The 14,280-nt window shown below is 37.8% G+C and overlaps 1 protein-coding gene across 2 annotated transcripts in view; it reads left to right on the forward strand.

The window, feature by feature from the left end:
• AEBP2 (AE binding protein 2) overlaps positions 1-14,280 on the forward strand; it is a 67,036-nt gene that overhangs the window by 14,740 nt on the left and 38,016 nt on the right. For both annotated transcript variants that reach the window (XM_043440159.1, XM_043440160.1), the window contains exon 2: positions 11,160-11,367. In XM_043440159.1, coding sequence (XP_043296094.1) covers positions 11,160-11,367 — 208 coding nt within the window. The remainder of the gene's footprint in view (positions 1-11,159; positions 11,368-14,280) is intronic.

Below are 14,280 nucleotides of genomic sequence, written 5' to 3' on the forward strand. Positions count from 1 at the left end.
ATAGTGATTACCTCATGTGGTTGTTGTAAGCATTACGTGAGTTAATACACATCAGGCATTGTTCCAGTTACTAGGGCTGCATGACAAGCAACTCCAGCATTTAGTGGTTTTAAAACACTATTTTGCTTACAAATCTCCTGTCTGAGCAGAGCTTGACATGATTAGATCATTCCTGCTCTGCTTGGTGTCAGCTTGGAGCAGCATAGAGTCTGGGGACACTAGTCCCCAGAAAGCTCGCTCACAAACCTGTCCCGTGTGTGTGGGGCCTGGACCGAGAAGACTCAGAAGAGCTGGAGCTGGAACAGCTGGGGCTCTGGCGTCTCTAGCCCTGTGTACTTTATTCCTGGGATCTCTTTAGCATCGTGGCTTCAGGAGAGCCAGATTTCTCTACTGGGTAAGTGAGTGTGGTTCAGGGCTCCCACGCTGTGTCCCAAGAGCTAGATTGCCTTTGATGACCCAGCCTAGGACGTTCTGCACTGTCACTTCTACAAGAGTGTTAGGCTTGCTGAGATTCAGAGGAGATAGGCTAGACACCCCACCGCTCAATCCCCCATTTCTTGATGCCATGCTGTAAGAAGAGGATGTGGGAAGGTGTGAGCATGGGGTGGACATCTTTGGAAAAATACAGTCTGACACAAGTGAGCAGAACAACGCAGGGCATGCAGCAAGCAGCGCAGGGCATGTAGTAGTACTTGGTCACTGGTGATAAGGAGCGGGAAGTCGTCTAAACGTAGTAGAGCCTTACTTTTGTGAGACACATTTTGATACAGTAAGTTTCATAGTCTCCTTTTTCTTTAGGATAAAGTCATAAAATGTAATAGGCAGGCAGTTCATAGTTTGCTTGAAGTACCTATTACTTTTAACTGGTTCAGTTTTAATTCTGTCAATTCCTGGAATAAAGAGCAGGGCACAAAATGAGTCTCTTCCAACGAAAGGCAGTGAGGAGTGGTGTTAATAACTGAAGTAAAGATGTGTCATATCTTAAAGTTGTGTAACATCAGGCATACAACTTCATACTTTTCAAAAATACAGGATTGTCATTGATTGACCAGCAACTGGAAGAGTTAGACATCAGTAAGGACTACCATCTCCTCCATATATGCCTTAGTTTGCCTAAAATCGAAAATATGGTCTTTGTTTTAATTAAGTAAATTAATTAAAATCAACTTATTTGAATTAAAAATAAAAGATTATCTTAAATATTTTGTATGTTTTTTTTCCATTTATTTTTATTAGTTGGAGGCTAATTACTTTACAATATTGTAGTGGTTTTTGCCATACATTGACATGAATCAGCCATGGATTTACATGTATTCCCCATCCCGATCCCCCCTCCCGCCTCCCTCCCCATCCCATTTCTCTGGGTCTTCCCAGTGCACCAGCCCTGAGCACTTGTCTCATGCATCCAGTCTGGGCTGGTGGTCTGTTTCACCCTTGATAATATACTTGTTTCAATGCTATTCTCTCAGAACATCCCACCCTCGCCTTCTCCCACAGAGTCCAAAAGTCTGTTCTGTACATCTGTGTCTCTTTTTCTGTTTTGCATATTGGGTTATTGTTACCATCTTTTTAAATTCCATATATATGTGTTAGTATACTGTATTGGTCTTTATCTTTCTGGCTTACTTCACTCTGTATAATGGGCTCCAGTTTCATCCATCTCATTAGAACTGATTCAAATGAATTCTTTTTAATGGATGAGTAATATTCCATGGTGTATATGTACCACAGCTTCCTTATCCATTCATCTGCTGATGGGCATCTAGGTTGCTTCCATGTCCTGGCTATTATAAACAGTGCTGCGATGAACATTGGGGTGCACGTGTCTCTTTCAGATCTGGTTTCCTCAGTGTGTATGCCCAGAAGTGGGATTGCTGGGTCATATGGCAGTTCTATTTCCATTTTTTTAAGGAATCTCCACACTGTTCTCCATAGTGGCTGTACGAGTTTGCATTCCCACCAACAGTGTAAGAGGGTTCCCTTTTCTCCACACCCTCTCCAGCATTTATTGCTTGTAGACTTTTGGATAGCAGCCATCCTGACTGGCGTGTAATGGTACCTCATTGTGGTTTTGATTTGCATTTCTCTGATAATGAGTGATGCTGAGCATCTTTTCATGTGTTTGTTAGCCATCTGTATGTCTTCTTTGGAGAAATGTCTGTTAAGTCTTTGGCCCATTTGATTGGGTCTTTTATTTTTCTGGAATTGAGCTGCAGGAGCTGCTTGTATATTTTTGAGATTAATCCTTTGTTGGTTGCTTCGTTTGCTATTATTTTCTCCCATTCTGAGGGCTGTCTTTTCACCTTGCTTATAGTTTCCTTTGTTGTGCAAAAGCTTTTAAGTTTAATTAGGTCCCATTTGTTTATTTTTGCTTTTATTTCCAATATTCTGGGAGGTGGGTCATAGAGGATCCTGCTGTGATTTATGTCGGAGAGTGTTTTGCCTATGTTCTCCTCTAGGAGTTTTATAGTTTCTGGTCTTACATTTAGATCTTTAATCCATTTTGAGTTTATTTTTGTGTATGGTGTTAGAAAGTGTTCTAGTTTCATTCTTTTACAAGTGGTTGACCAGTTTTCCCAGCACCACTTGTTAAAGAGGTTGTCTTTTTTCCATTTATATACTTGCCTCCTTTGTCGAAGATAAGGTGTCCATAGGTACGTGGATTTATCTCTGGGCTTTCAATTCTGTTCCATTGATCTATATTTCTGTCTTTGTGCCAGTACCACACTGTCTTGATGACTGTGGCTTTGTAGTAGAGTCTGAAGTCAGGCAGGTTGATTCCTCCAGTTCCGTTCTTCTTTCTCAAGATTACTTTGGCTATTCGAGGTTTTTTGTATTTCCATACAAATTGTGAAGTTATTTGTTTTAGTTCTGTGAAAAATTAAATAAATCAATTTATTTGAATTAAAAATAAAATTAAAAATGAATTAAAAATGAAAGATTATCTTAAATATTTTGTACTGTTTTGAATTTTAATTTCTAATACTTTGATTACAGGTATGGGGTAGACAGGGTAATCTTTGTAGTAGTGAGTGGCAGTTTTATTATGGATGAAAGGAGCATCATTTAACGAAATAATAGCTTACCTTGTTATATGATTAGATAAAGAATTCCCTGTGTGTAGTTACGTTTACCTACAATTTGATAATTACTTAGAAAGCTAATTTCTATCCAAAGTTTATTACCAATAACAAAATTAAACAAAGTTTATAATTTTTGTCCCTGTTTAAGTGTTCCTTAGAGTAATAGAATTTTTGTCTAACTCGTCACTTTCTTCAGTCCATATAGGGAACAATATTTCATTCTTTAAAAATTACATTTATAGATAAAAGTTAAAATTACAGAATATTTCTTTTGTAATAATTCAGATGCAGTCAGTGAGGTAAAGACATCCTAAAGATTATGTATTTTCACTTATAGAACAAAAATAAAACAACCTTGATCCTTAGAGATTAAGGGGGTTCTTTTGTGGAACTTACATGAGTAACTTCCAAATCTTGAAGAAAGTGGCTGGATGCCTTGATCATTCTGTTTTCCTCCTCCATTTTTTTAAGTTTATGACACTCGACCTGTATATAATAGAGCTCAGTGTTTTTTAACCTTTTAATATTTTAAAAGTTAGTAGTTTGACAGTTTTGAGGTCTGTTGTTACAGATTTTTTTATTTGGAACCCCAATGCATAAGATATATTAAAATGGTGTTCTGTAACTATTTTTTGTAGTTCACAAATTTAACAATTTGTCAAGTCAGTTAAAACAGGAAAGCTTTTTAGATGAGCTTAAATTTCATGTGAGGTTTGTGGGTGATACAAGTTTATGTCAGTTTTTAGCATCCAGTTTTTTTCTTACTCTGTTTTGGCTGCATAGCTGTGAAAATGTGACTTATGGACAAGGGCACTTTGTCTTTAGCCTCCATTTACACTTTAATTCTCCTGGCAGAGAGCTGTGAAAGGGAATTGCCAGTAGGGAAATCTTGTTTGGAAGACGCTATTAGTTAGTGGTTGGTCTTAATAGTCTTTACTTCATATCACAAATACAACAGTGATCAGAATCTTAAATTTAAACAATAAAAAATATTGTTTCATGACAGCTCTTTGGTTTGTTACCAGCCACCTGGCTAGTCCTCTAGCAGAAGAGAGCATTTAGCAAGTTAATTGAGTCTTGGGGAGACATTTAATTGGGTAAAGCATAAAGTGTGTGATTCACAGACCTAACTTTTATCAGAGTGGACAAGTGGAGGCCTAAGTTAGGGTTGGAGAAGCACCAGTGCAGAGCTGCAGCTTTGCTAATCAATGTTATAGGAAATTCTGAAATTCCTATATTTTAGTTTTTTTATAACAAGAATAAAATACATTTGATTTCATGTTATACACTTACATATCATGTTATACATTTGATATATGTATGAAGTGTGTGTGTGTGTGTGTATAAAATCATAATGACACCTCATCCTTTTGTAAAGTTACACACTTCAGGAGCCGAGAAAGAGGAGAAAGACTCAGATTTAATAAGGAAAATTCATACCCCAGATGAATTTCCTCACAGATAACAGGAAAGAAAACTGCAGGTAAGACTGCCCCCATCCATGTGACCTCAAACTGAATTTCAGATTCAGCAGTTAACCCTAGAATAAAATCAGGATATTCCAGGTCAGAAACATACTCTTTCCAGTCTATTTCAGAGAGACCTTTAAACTTTGCTTTAAATACAGTCTGGATCAGTGGTTCTGAAACATTTTGCTCTTAAGGACCTTTTTGCTTTCTTAAGTATGGAGAAATACAAATTATATCTCAGTAAAGCTGTTAAAAAAGTTATTGAAGAAACCAAAGAGCTTGTTTATGTCGATTACAGTTACCACTATCACAGGATCAAAAATCAAAACTGAGAACATTAAAAACATTTGTTAATTTTAAAATAAGCCAATTAAAAGTAAGGTTTTTTTTAAAATAAAAGTCTTCTTTCCAGTTAAAAAAAAGAAGAGTGACATTGTTTTATGCCTAACATCTGGCTGAAAACTATTTCTCATGTCTGCTTCTGCATTCAGCCTGATGCAGTGAAGTGATTTGGTTGAGCCATATGAAGTAAATCTGGCTTCATGCAGATATTTAGTTGGAAAAAGGAGTATTTTAATAGACTTTTTAAGTTAATTGTGTGGCTATTTGATAATTTGCCAGAACTTAACAAGTGACAGTTCGTTTGTTTTTTAAGAGACTATTTGCAGTGTAGAATCTGAAACCATGTCAACGAACTTCTCTTACTCTGTTACTTTAAGACCACTGTCTCATCCTTCTCCATAATGATAAGGTAGCATCCATGTATTACTTCCTCTGCTCCTGTATCTTGTCATTTAGCAAGCTGATCTTCTCAGTATTGACAGCCCTATTGGCAGTGGTCATGTCTACCAAACATATTTTGCTTGGAAGTAGTTTAAGTTATCAAAGAAGAGGCTATTCTTATATATATGTGTGAGTTGGCCCTTGAATTTCCAAAGGAAACCATTTTCATAAAATCCATGTAGTTGTGTTAGAGTCTGATCTGCCAGATAGTTTCTTAACAGGGCCCATGGGAAAAAAAGAAAAAAGGGAATGTTGTTATGTTAAAAATAGCTTTGTAGAAGTGAAGTGAAGTGAAAGTTGCTCAGTCGTGTCCCGACTCTTTGCAACCCTGAACTGTAGCTCACCAGGCTCCTCTTTCCATGGGGATTCTTCAGGCAAGAATATTGGGGTAGGTTGCCATGCCCTCCTCCAGCTTATCTTCCCAACCCAGGGATTGAACCCAGGTCTCCTGCATTGCAGGCAGATTCTTTACCATCTGAGCCACCAGGGAAGCCCCAAAATGGCTTATGCCTGCCCCTAAATATTGCCTAGGAATCTTGAGTAATGTGTGTGTTTTAACTTAAGGATTTTGCTTGTCATGGTGTATGTGTGCTTGCTTTAGCTTACTATTCTACAGTATGAGACAGTTCCTTAGTTAGGTCAGTCTCAGTTGGGTAATAATAATGAAAGAGATCTTTTAGAGTCTTGCTACCTAAAATGTTGTAGCAGCATCATTGACAAGTAGGCTCTTGTTAGAAACACAGTGTGTCAGGCCTTACCCCAAACCCGCTGAATCAGAATCTGCAGTTAATAAGATCACAGATGTTCATATACATATTAGTTTGAAAAGCGCTGCTTTAAGTTACTGAAACTATCTGAATAGAGTGGGTGCTTTTTCTGGCTCAGGTTTTCTTCCATATCCCAGGCTGCTTTTGTTCACATCTTATAGAATCAGTAAGTGTTCATTGGGAAGGAGAACTGACTGAAAGAGAGATTTTAATATATGCTTGAACTTAGACATAAGATTAGGTGGAAGTAGAAAGTCAGTCTTTAGTTCTGATCATATTGTTATACTACAGGAAGAAGGACACTGCTCTCTATGAAATCTGTATCTATCCTGTCAAGATTATAAATTACTTCGGATTTGTCTCCTTTGCTCTCCTGAATAAAAACTGTTGTCTTTGTCAGTCTTGAGACTGGAGGGAACCGCTGATTCTGGCGGGAATCTGGGACCAGAAGAGAGCCTGGAGATTTAGGATTGGACTCTTTCTAGCAGTTGGAGGTGCCAAGCAGGGGTCATGTGGCAGGACTCTACTTTGTCCTGTTGGGCTACGGGAGCCTTTGTGGGGATGCTGCCCAAATGCAGAGTGTCTCTCAATCTTTCAGGGCAGAGGACGTGCCCCTTGCCTCCTGCACCATTGCATTTGCAGCTTGTTGCCAATGGTAGACAGAGTTCATGTGCTTTAATACCTGCAATATGCTCTCCTTTCATGAGGCTCTGTATCCACATGAAGTACTGGTTTTCAAGTGAGTAATACTGCATGTGAACAATATTTAACTGTTGCTTAGTGTTCATGGCTATTTGGACTCAGAAGGCTCTCCTTCTGGGGTGAAGTTCATAAGCAAAACATGTTACACACCGCGTAGATGGACTCTACTGCTAGTTGGATTCATCGCAAGGGTGTGGGTCTCTTGATCTTGCTCTACTTTGTTCAATTGAAAGAAAATTAACTTGGTTTCGTTTTCAGCTAATTTTTTGGACTTTCAAGTAAAAGCAGTGGAGATACGTGGTTAAAATAGTACAGAAGTGTATTTACAGTTAAAGTCTGTCTTGCTTCTGCCACCCGCCGCAACACAGACAGCACTTTGTGTATCCTTGAAAAGAGGTTTGCCTTTGGGGGGTGGCTGTATCTCTGTGTCTCCCTCCACTTAGGTAGGCAAAGTGGAACTGTACTACCCTGCGCTTTTGTGGCTCTTTTTTTTTTTAACTTGGAGGTTGTACCATAGTAGGCCATGGAGATTTATCTCTTTTCTGAGGTGGTTTATAAATTGAGTGTGATGGATTGCTCATTTAAAACTATTATTTATTTGCCTTTGTAGTTAATCAGTATGGTTTATGAAAGTATGAACTTTACAGGGAAAATGTTTTAAAATATATGAAGTAAGTGGCAAGGAAAATCGGTAACCATTGCTGTTAAGGGCCTCATGAAACTTGGAATTTCTGGGGCTCAAGTAAAAATTTGTATTTCAGTATAAACCATACTTACGGTTTATTCCTGCAGAAACAATATATAAATAAAATTTCATATATTCAAGAGTTGATTCACATTTGAGAGTTTTCTAGAGATTATGGAGTTTTAGAATGAAGTGTTAGAGCTGAAATTTAGAATCTGTAGAGAGACTGGGAGATATTTAGCCAGATGAACTTAAATACGTGAATATCCCTTAAAGAGAAATCTTGTGTCATTTTTCCTGTCTTTTAAAAAATCTTTATTTATTTGGCTGTGCCATGTCTTAGTTGCGGCATTAGGGGATCTAGTTCACACATTGGGAGTGTGGACTCTTAACCACTGGACCACTAGAGAAGTTCCTATTTTTCATATCTGAAGCATCCTAAAAACATTTTTGTTATCTTTGAAAACTGAATGCATTTGATTTTAGACAGTGCTGCTGCTGCTGCTAAGTCGCTTCAGTCATGTCCGACTCTGTGCGGCCCCATAGACAGCCCACCAGGCTCCCCTGTCCCTGGGATTCTCCAGGCAAGAACACTGGAGTGGGTAACCATTTCCTTCTCCAGTGCGTGAAAGTGAAAAGTGAAAGTGAAGTCGCTCAGTTGTGTCTGACTCTTAGTGACCCCATGGACTGTAGCCTACCAGGCTCCTCTGTCCATGGGATTTTCCGGGCAAGAGTACTGGAATGGGGTGGATTTTAGACAGTATATAAGTAAAATTTCAGATGTTCAAGAATTGATTCACATTTGAGAGTTTTCTAGAGATTATGGAGTTTTAGAATGGAGTGTTAGAGCTGAAATTTAGAACCTGTAGGTTGACTGGAAAATAGCCAGAAGGACTTCAAGTCAGTTCAGTTCAGTAGCTCAGTCGTGTCCAACTCTTTGTGACCCCCATGGACTGCAGCACTCCAGGCCTCCCTGTCCATCACCAACTCCCGGAGTTTACTCAGACTCATGTCCATTGAGTCGGTGATGCCATCCAACCATCTCATCCTCTGTTGTCCCCTTCTCCTCCTGTCCCAAGTCTTTCCCAGCATCAGGGTCTTTTCCAGTGAGTCAGCTTTTCGAATCAGGTGGCCAAAGTATTGGAGTTTCAGCTTCAACATCAGTCCTTCCAATGAACACCCAGGACTGATCTCCTTCAGGATGGACTGGTTGGAACTCCTTGCAGTCCAAGGAACTCTCAAGAGTCTTCTCCAGCACCACTGTTCAAAAGCATCAATTCTTCGACACTCAACTTTCTTTATAGTCTAACTCTCACATCCATACATGACTACTGGAAAAACCATAGTCTTGACTAGATGGACCTTTGTTGGCAAAGTAATGTCTCTGCCTTTTAATATTCTGTCTAGGTTGGTCATAACTTTTCTTCCAAGGAGCAGAAGGACTTAAGTATGTGAATATCCTTTAAAGAGAAGTCTGAGACATTATTAAGCTTATTTAAGAAGTTAAAATTCAGTTTAAGTCTTAGGCGTGAACAAATAAGGTTGCAGTGGTTAAAGGTGAATATCCTTAGTTTTAGAAGGGATGTGCTGAAATAATTGTGGTTGAAGTATCATGTTTGCAACCTGTGGATGATTGAGAAAGACAAATCATATGTAGCAAACAGGACAGTGTTAATTATTGAGTTCAGATTTAATTATTTTTATTGAGGTATAGTTGATGGTACAATATTATATATTTCAGGTGTGCAACATAGTGATTCATAATTTTTAAAGGTTATGAAGATATCCTCTGCCTGCCTTTTGTTTGTAGAAAAAACTTTATCCAAAGAAAAAGTTTAAGCAGAAATGTGAAAATGCAGAAACAACGGAAAACAGAGAACACCAGATAATGTAGTTTGTATGCATAGTCAAGGACCTTTAGTTCCTTTTCACGGGCTGTAGGTCGTCCCCTGAGCCATATCCTGTGAGCAGTCTTACAGGTACTGAAACCCCCACCAGGTAGAGAAGTTAACTTACGTGGTGACCTGACTGTAGCCCTGACATAAGGTGCCACAGTTCTGACAACTGGCCTCAGGAGATGGAAACAAACGGACCCTGGGACTGAACTGAACTATACTTAAAACAGTCACGATGACTCTGATCAGACCACAGATGACCAATTTGTATGACTGTCAGAGCTGACTGTACTGGTTCTACATGTAACCCCCGCCCTCAGCCTATCAAAGCTCTTGCCCACTGATGGTCATTGGAAGGTGTCGACCTTTTGGACAGGTTCCCTCTCACTCCCGCCCCGCCCCGCCCCGCCCCACCCCACCCCCATCCAAAAGAAAGCAAACTTGACTTTCCACCAGCCTGGCCTCTTTAACGATTGCTTTTGAGCAGCAAGCAGAGCAACTGGGCCCCACTTTTGATTACAGTTATATTCCGTTTATTAGTTATAAAATATTCCCTGTGTTGTATAGTATACGCTTGTTTCTCCTAGCCTGTTTGTTTTATACACAGTAGCTTGTATCTTTTAATCCCTCCCCCTTGTCTTTACTTCCCCACTACCTGCTCCCTACTGGTAACCATGAGTTTATAGTCTGTATCTGAGTTCAGGTTTAGATATACTTTTTTGTGTTTTTGAAATTTTCTGTAATAAAAACTTAGTGGAATGGGGAAGCATGCCCCTTAAAACTTAATGTGAATTGTATAATTTACTTGTACTTAAGTACAAGCAGTTATAGCTTTTAATAGGTTTTAAAGTCTGAAGCATTCTTACTGTTGGTCCTTCTGTGATTGATGCTACTTCCATATAATTTCTCTATTGAGACGATATGAAGAAAGGAAATAAAGTGAATTGCTTGTAAGATGAAGGCAAAATGTGTTAAAATTTTTATGACGTGAATTTTTTAACATTAAAAATTACTTTTATTAATGACTTATTACTAATATTTTTTTAGTAAATAAAAAGATTACCAATACATAATACTTTGTTTATTAAATAAAAAGTATAAAAGGGTTTGAGGTGCATAGGACTTTGAAAAAAATTGAGAGCCAGCAAAGTGCTTTTTGGACTTTGGTAAAATCAGAGGAACTTTTCTTGCACTTAGTTCTCTCTCTTGCTTTTTTATTAAGAGGGAAAATACAGCAAAATTTCCCAACTGCTTTGAGATGGAAAGAGGTAGGATGTGATAGCAGTTGTGTTCTCAGATTAGTGAATGGAAGAAAAGATCAATAAGTGATTTGCGACACTGTAAAGATAATCTTTTGATTCTAAATTATTTGCAGCTGGAAACTTTATTATTTTATCATGTTTCTTAGAACTCTAGAAGGGGTGGAATGTGGTGAGCTGTGTGTGTGTTTGTGTGTGGTTTGGTTTGTTTTCTGTGGGGTATGGTGTGGGGACTTTATGTCTGCCAAAAGTTGCTTAAATTATTCCATGGCTGGTTTGAGGTACTAGTTTTTCTTTGCCTTGATTTGCAATTTATTGCAAATAACATTTATTTGAAATTTAGTTTTAGAGAATAATTATTTGAAACTAATTTTAAAGCATGTTGTTTTCTGGTGGAAAATATGGTTCATATGCTTTATGGGGCAGAATGTCAAGTGGTAATCTTAATTATTTATAAGATCATATTCGTGTTAGTGAACTTCTAGGAATAACACAGCCTTTTTTCTTCTTTTGTAGCATAAGCAGTACTATAATGGATGTAGACAGCACAATTTCCAGTGGGCGTTCAACTCCAGCAATGATGAATGGACAAGGAAGCACTACTTCTTCAAGCAAAAATATTGCCTATAATTGTTGTTGGGACCAGTGCCAGGCTTGCTTCACCTCTAGTCCAGATCTGGCAGATCACATCCGTTCCATACATGTAGATGGTCAGCGAGGAGGGGTTGGTTTTGTCATTTCTTTTTTTCACTCCCTGTTTTCATTAGTTTTATTAATTTGTATTTGCTAGTTAGGCTTTTTTTTTTTTTTTTTAAGTAATTTTGAAGAATTTTTATTTTTCAAATGTTTTATTTTTTCAAATGTTTTTTCCCTTTTATTTACTTTCTACATATTTGATTGAATCAAATAGAACATATTATGCGATGGATTTTAATTTGCTCTTAGGTGTATTACTTTGAAGAAATTAGACTTTTTAAAATATGGTGGGATTATTGTAAATGAATACTGTGTGTTTCAAGGTTCTGATGTTTCGAGTTGAAGACTTTTAGGAATTGGCACTCTTAGGGATTTCTGTTGTTAGAGTGGTCTTAAATTGTCCCTGATGCTGAAATTAACTGGAGAAACTATTGGTATCAGGATTAGTATATACAGTCCTGTTAAATGGCTATCTGTACTCATTATTTGTGATTATTGATCATCTTTCCCGGGTCTTGTCAGAGCTCACATGGTATTGATCTGTAAACTTTTAGGAATCCACTTAATTGTGTCAGTTCATATAATTTTTATTGAATAGTAAGTAAAGAGCTAAAGCAAATTAGGTGAGTCACAGCATAATGGACCAAAATATTTGTAAAATTGATAGCATAATACATACTTTTCAGCTTTATCTAGATTTTTGTCTTGAATAGTTAACTATTCTTAGTATGTTTTCTAGAAATTAATGTCACATTTTTAAGTACAGATAATTTATTAGGCCACACACTGCCTATCAGTGTGGTATCACTATAGAGATACACTGATACTAAGATGATTAAAATCTTAAGTAAGTGGGTAACTGTTTCCAAGGTAGTATTAATATTTAGATTGTATTACTGATCTTTTTTTAAAAAGTGTGCAGCCATAATAGGGACTCCTAACATTTTTACCAATGGTATTGCATTTGAAATTTCTTTTAAAAAATATTTACTGTTATCACAATACGTTATAATGTTTCAGCAGTCTTTCAGTTACTTAAACTTCTATAAGTGAACATTTGTCTCATTATTAGATTTAATACATATGGGGTCTGTGTAGATATCAGAGGGTGTATTAACACATTATTGACTGGGGGATTTTTGCAGAAACTATCGTGTATGGTTGGCAGTGGGTTATTATGTAAGTGAATATTGAAACATTCTGGTCAATAACATTCGGGTAACAAAAGACATCTCTGGTCAATAAGTTGCTAATGAACTGTGCCCATTATATGGTATTTTCACTGCATAACCCACTCAGTGGTTAAGCTGCTTTGGTAACAGTCTTTATTTCCCCCTTGTGTATATCCCTTGCTTTCTTGGTCATTACAGAGTTGCCTTTTGTGAACCAGTGATTGGAGTCGCTTGTTATGTACCACCAAGGCAGTCTTGTGAACCATGGCATGATGCTTTATAGTCACTTGACTTGGCAACTACATGCAGGATCCCAGGCTCTGCAGGCATGATCTCTTAGTAGTAATAGGAGACTTTCACATTTCTAAGTCTTGATCCTGCAAGTTGAGTTGGCACACAGCCTTTATGAGAATGTTTTCAGCCTTTGACAGATTTGTAGAAAAAATGGAGTTACGGACTAAATGTGTAATGTAATCACTGCACCTGCATGTGTCTTACTGATATTACAGAGCCAGGCGTGAAGTTTTGGTATTTCTACCTTAAACTTGTTGAAACGGAAACCCCCCCCATGTCATTTCTTGAATGCTTATTCATAAAATTACTTTATTACAAATAATAAGATTCTCTGGCTAATTTTAAGAGTAATTCTATTTTGACTTAAGAAAGGAGTTCTGATCTTTGAAGGACATTAGTTGCTAAACTACAGACTTAAAGGCTCAGCTAAATGAAGAAAATACATTTCATTACATCCCCATTATTTCTGCATAGCAGTCTTTGATGTATAGACTTAAGCTTTCAGAGTGAAAGTTTGGATGAGAATTTGAAAACTTGATGAGTTGTGTGCTCAGTCGCTTCAGTCGTGTCCGACTCTCTGCAGCCCCACGGGGTGTAGCCAGGCTCCTCTGTCCATGGGGTTCTCCAGGCAAGGCTACTGGAGTGGGTTGCCATGCCCTCTAGGGGATCTTCCTGACCCGGGGATTGAACCTACATCTCTGTCTCCTGCTTTGCAAGCAGATTCTTGACCACTGAGCCACCAGAGAAGCCCAAAACTTGATTACTACTAGATAATTTAGGAAATCTCAATCTGGTTTGTGCTTTAAAATAGAGTAGTTATGTTACGGCCATACCACCCTGAACACGCCTGATTTCAACTACAATTGAGTAGTTGTTGGTTTTTTTTAAATGACCTCTTTGAAGGGAAATTAAAAAAAAATCATTTTCATTATTTTTAAGTGTGCACTTCAGTGGCATTATTAAGTACAGTCACATTGCTCTGCAATGACTCTATCCCTCTCCATAACTCTTTCATCGTCCCAAACTGAAATCTGTACATATTAAATAATACCCCCCAATCCTCCCTTCTGCTAACCCCTAGTAACCATGGTCCTACTTTGTGTCTTTAAATTTGACTATTCTTGCTATCTCCTGTATAGTGGAAAACAGCTGATTTTGATGACATTTTAAAAGAGTTCTTAATTCTCTTCTTTCTACCCCAAATGTGAAACTGTCACAGTGGAACAGAAACAAATGAGGAAAATTATTGGCAGCTCTAGAGGATTTTATGTTTCTAATTACTGCAAGATGACAGTTCTTCTGGAGCAGTAAGTTAGTAAGGTCTACATCCTGTATTAATTCCTGTTCTTTTTCTCATCCAACTCTGCTGTTCACCCTGGGAAAACTAAAACAGCTTAGTAACTTCTTTACCTGCCTTAAGCTGTTTATGTTGCCATGTCATGTGGACTTTAATTGTATTTGGAGGCTGAAGGCAA

Source organism: Cervus canadensis, chromosome 21 (genome assembly GCF_019320065.1).
Source record: "Cervus canadensis isolate Bull #8, Minnesota chromosome 21, ASM1932006v1, whole genome shotgun sequence".
Taxonomy (NCBI): Eukaryota; Metazoa; Chordata; class Mammalia; order Artiodactyla; family Cervidae; genus Cervus; species Cervus canadensis.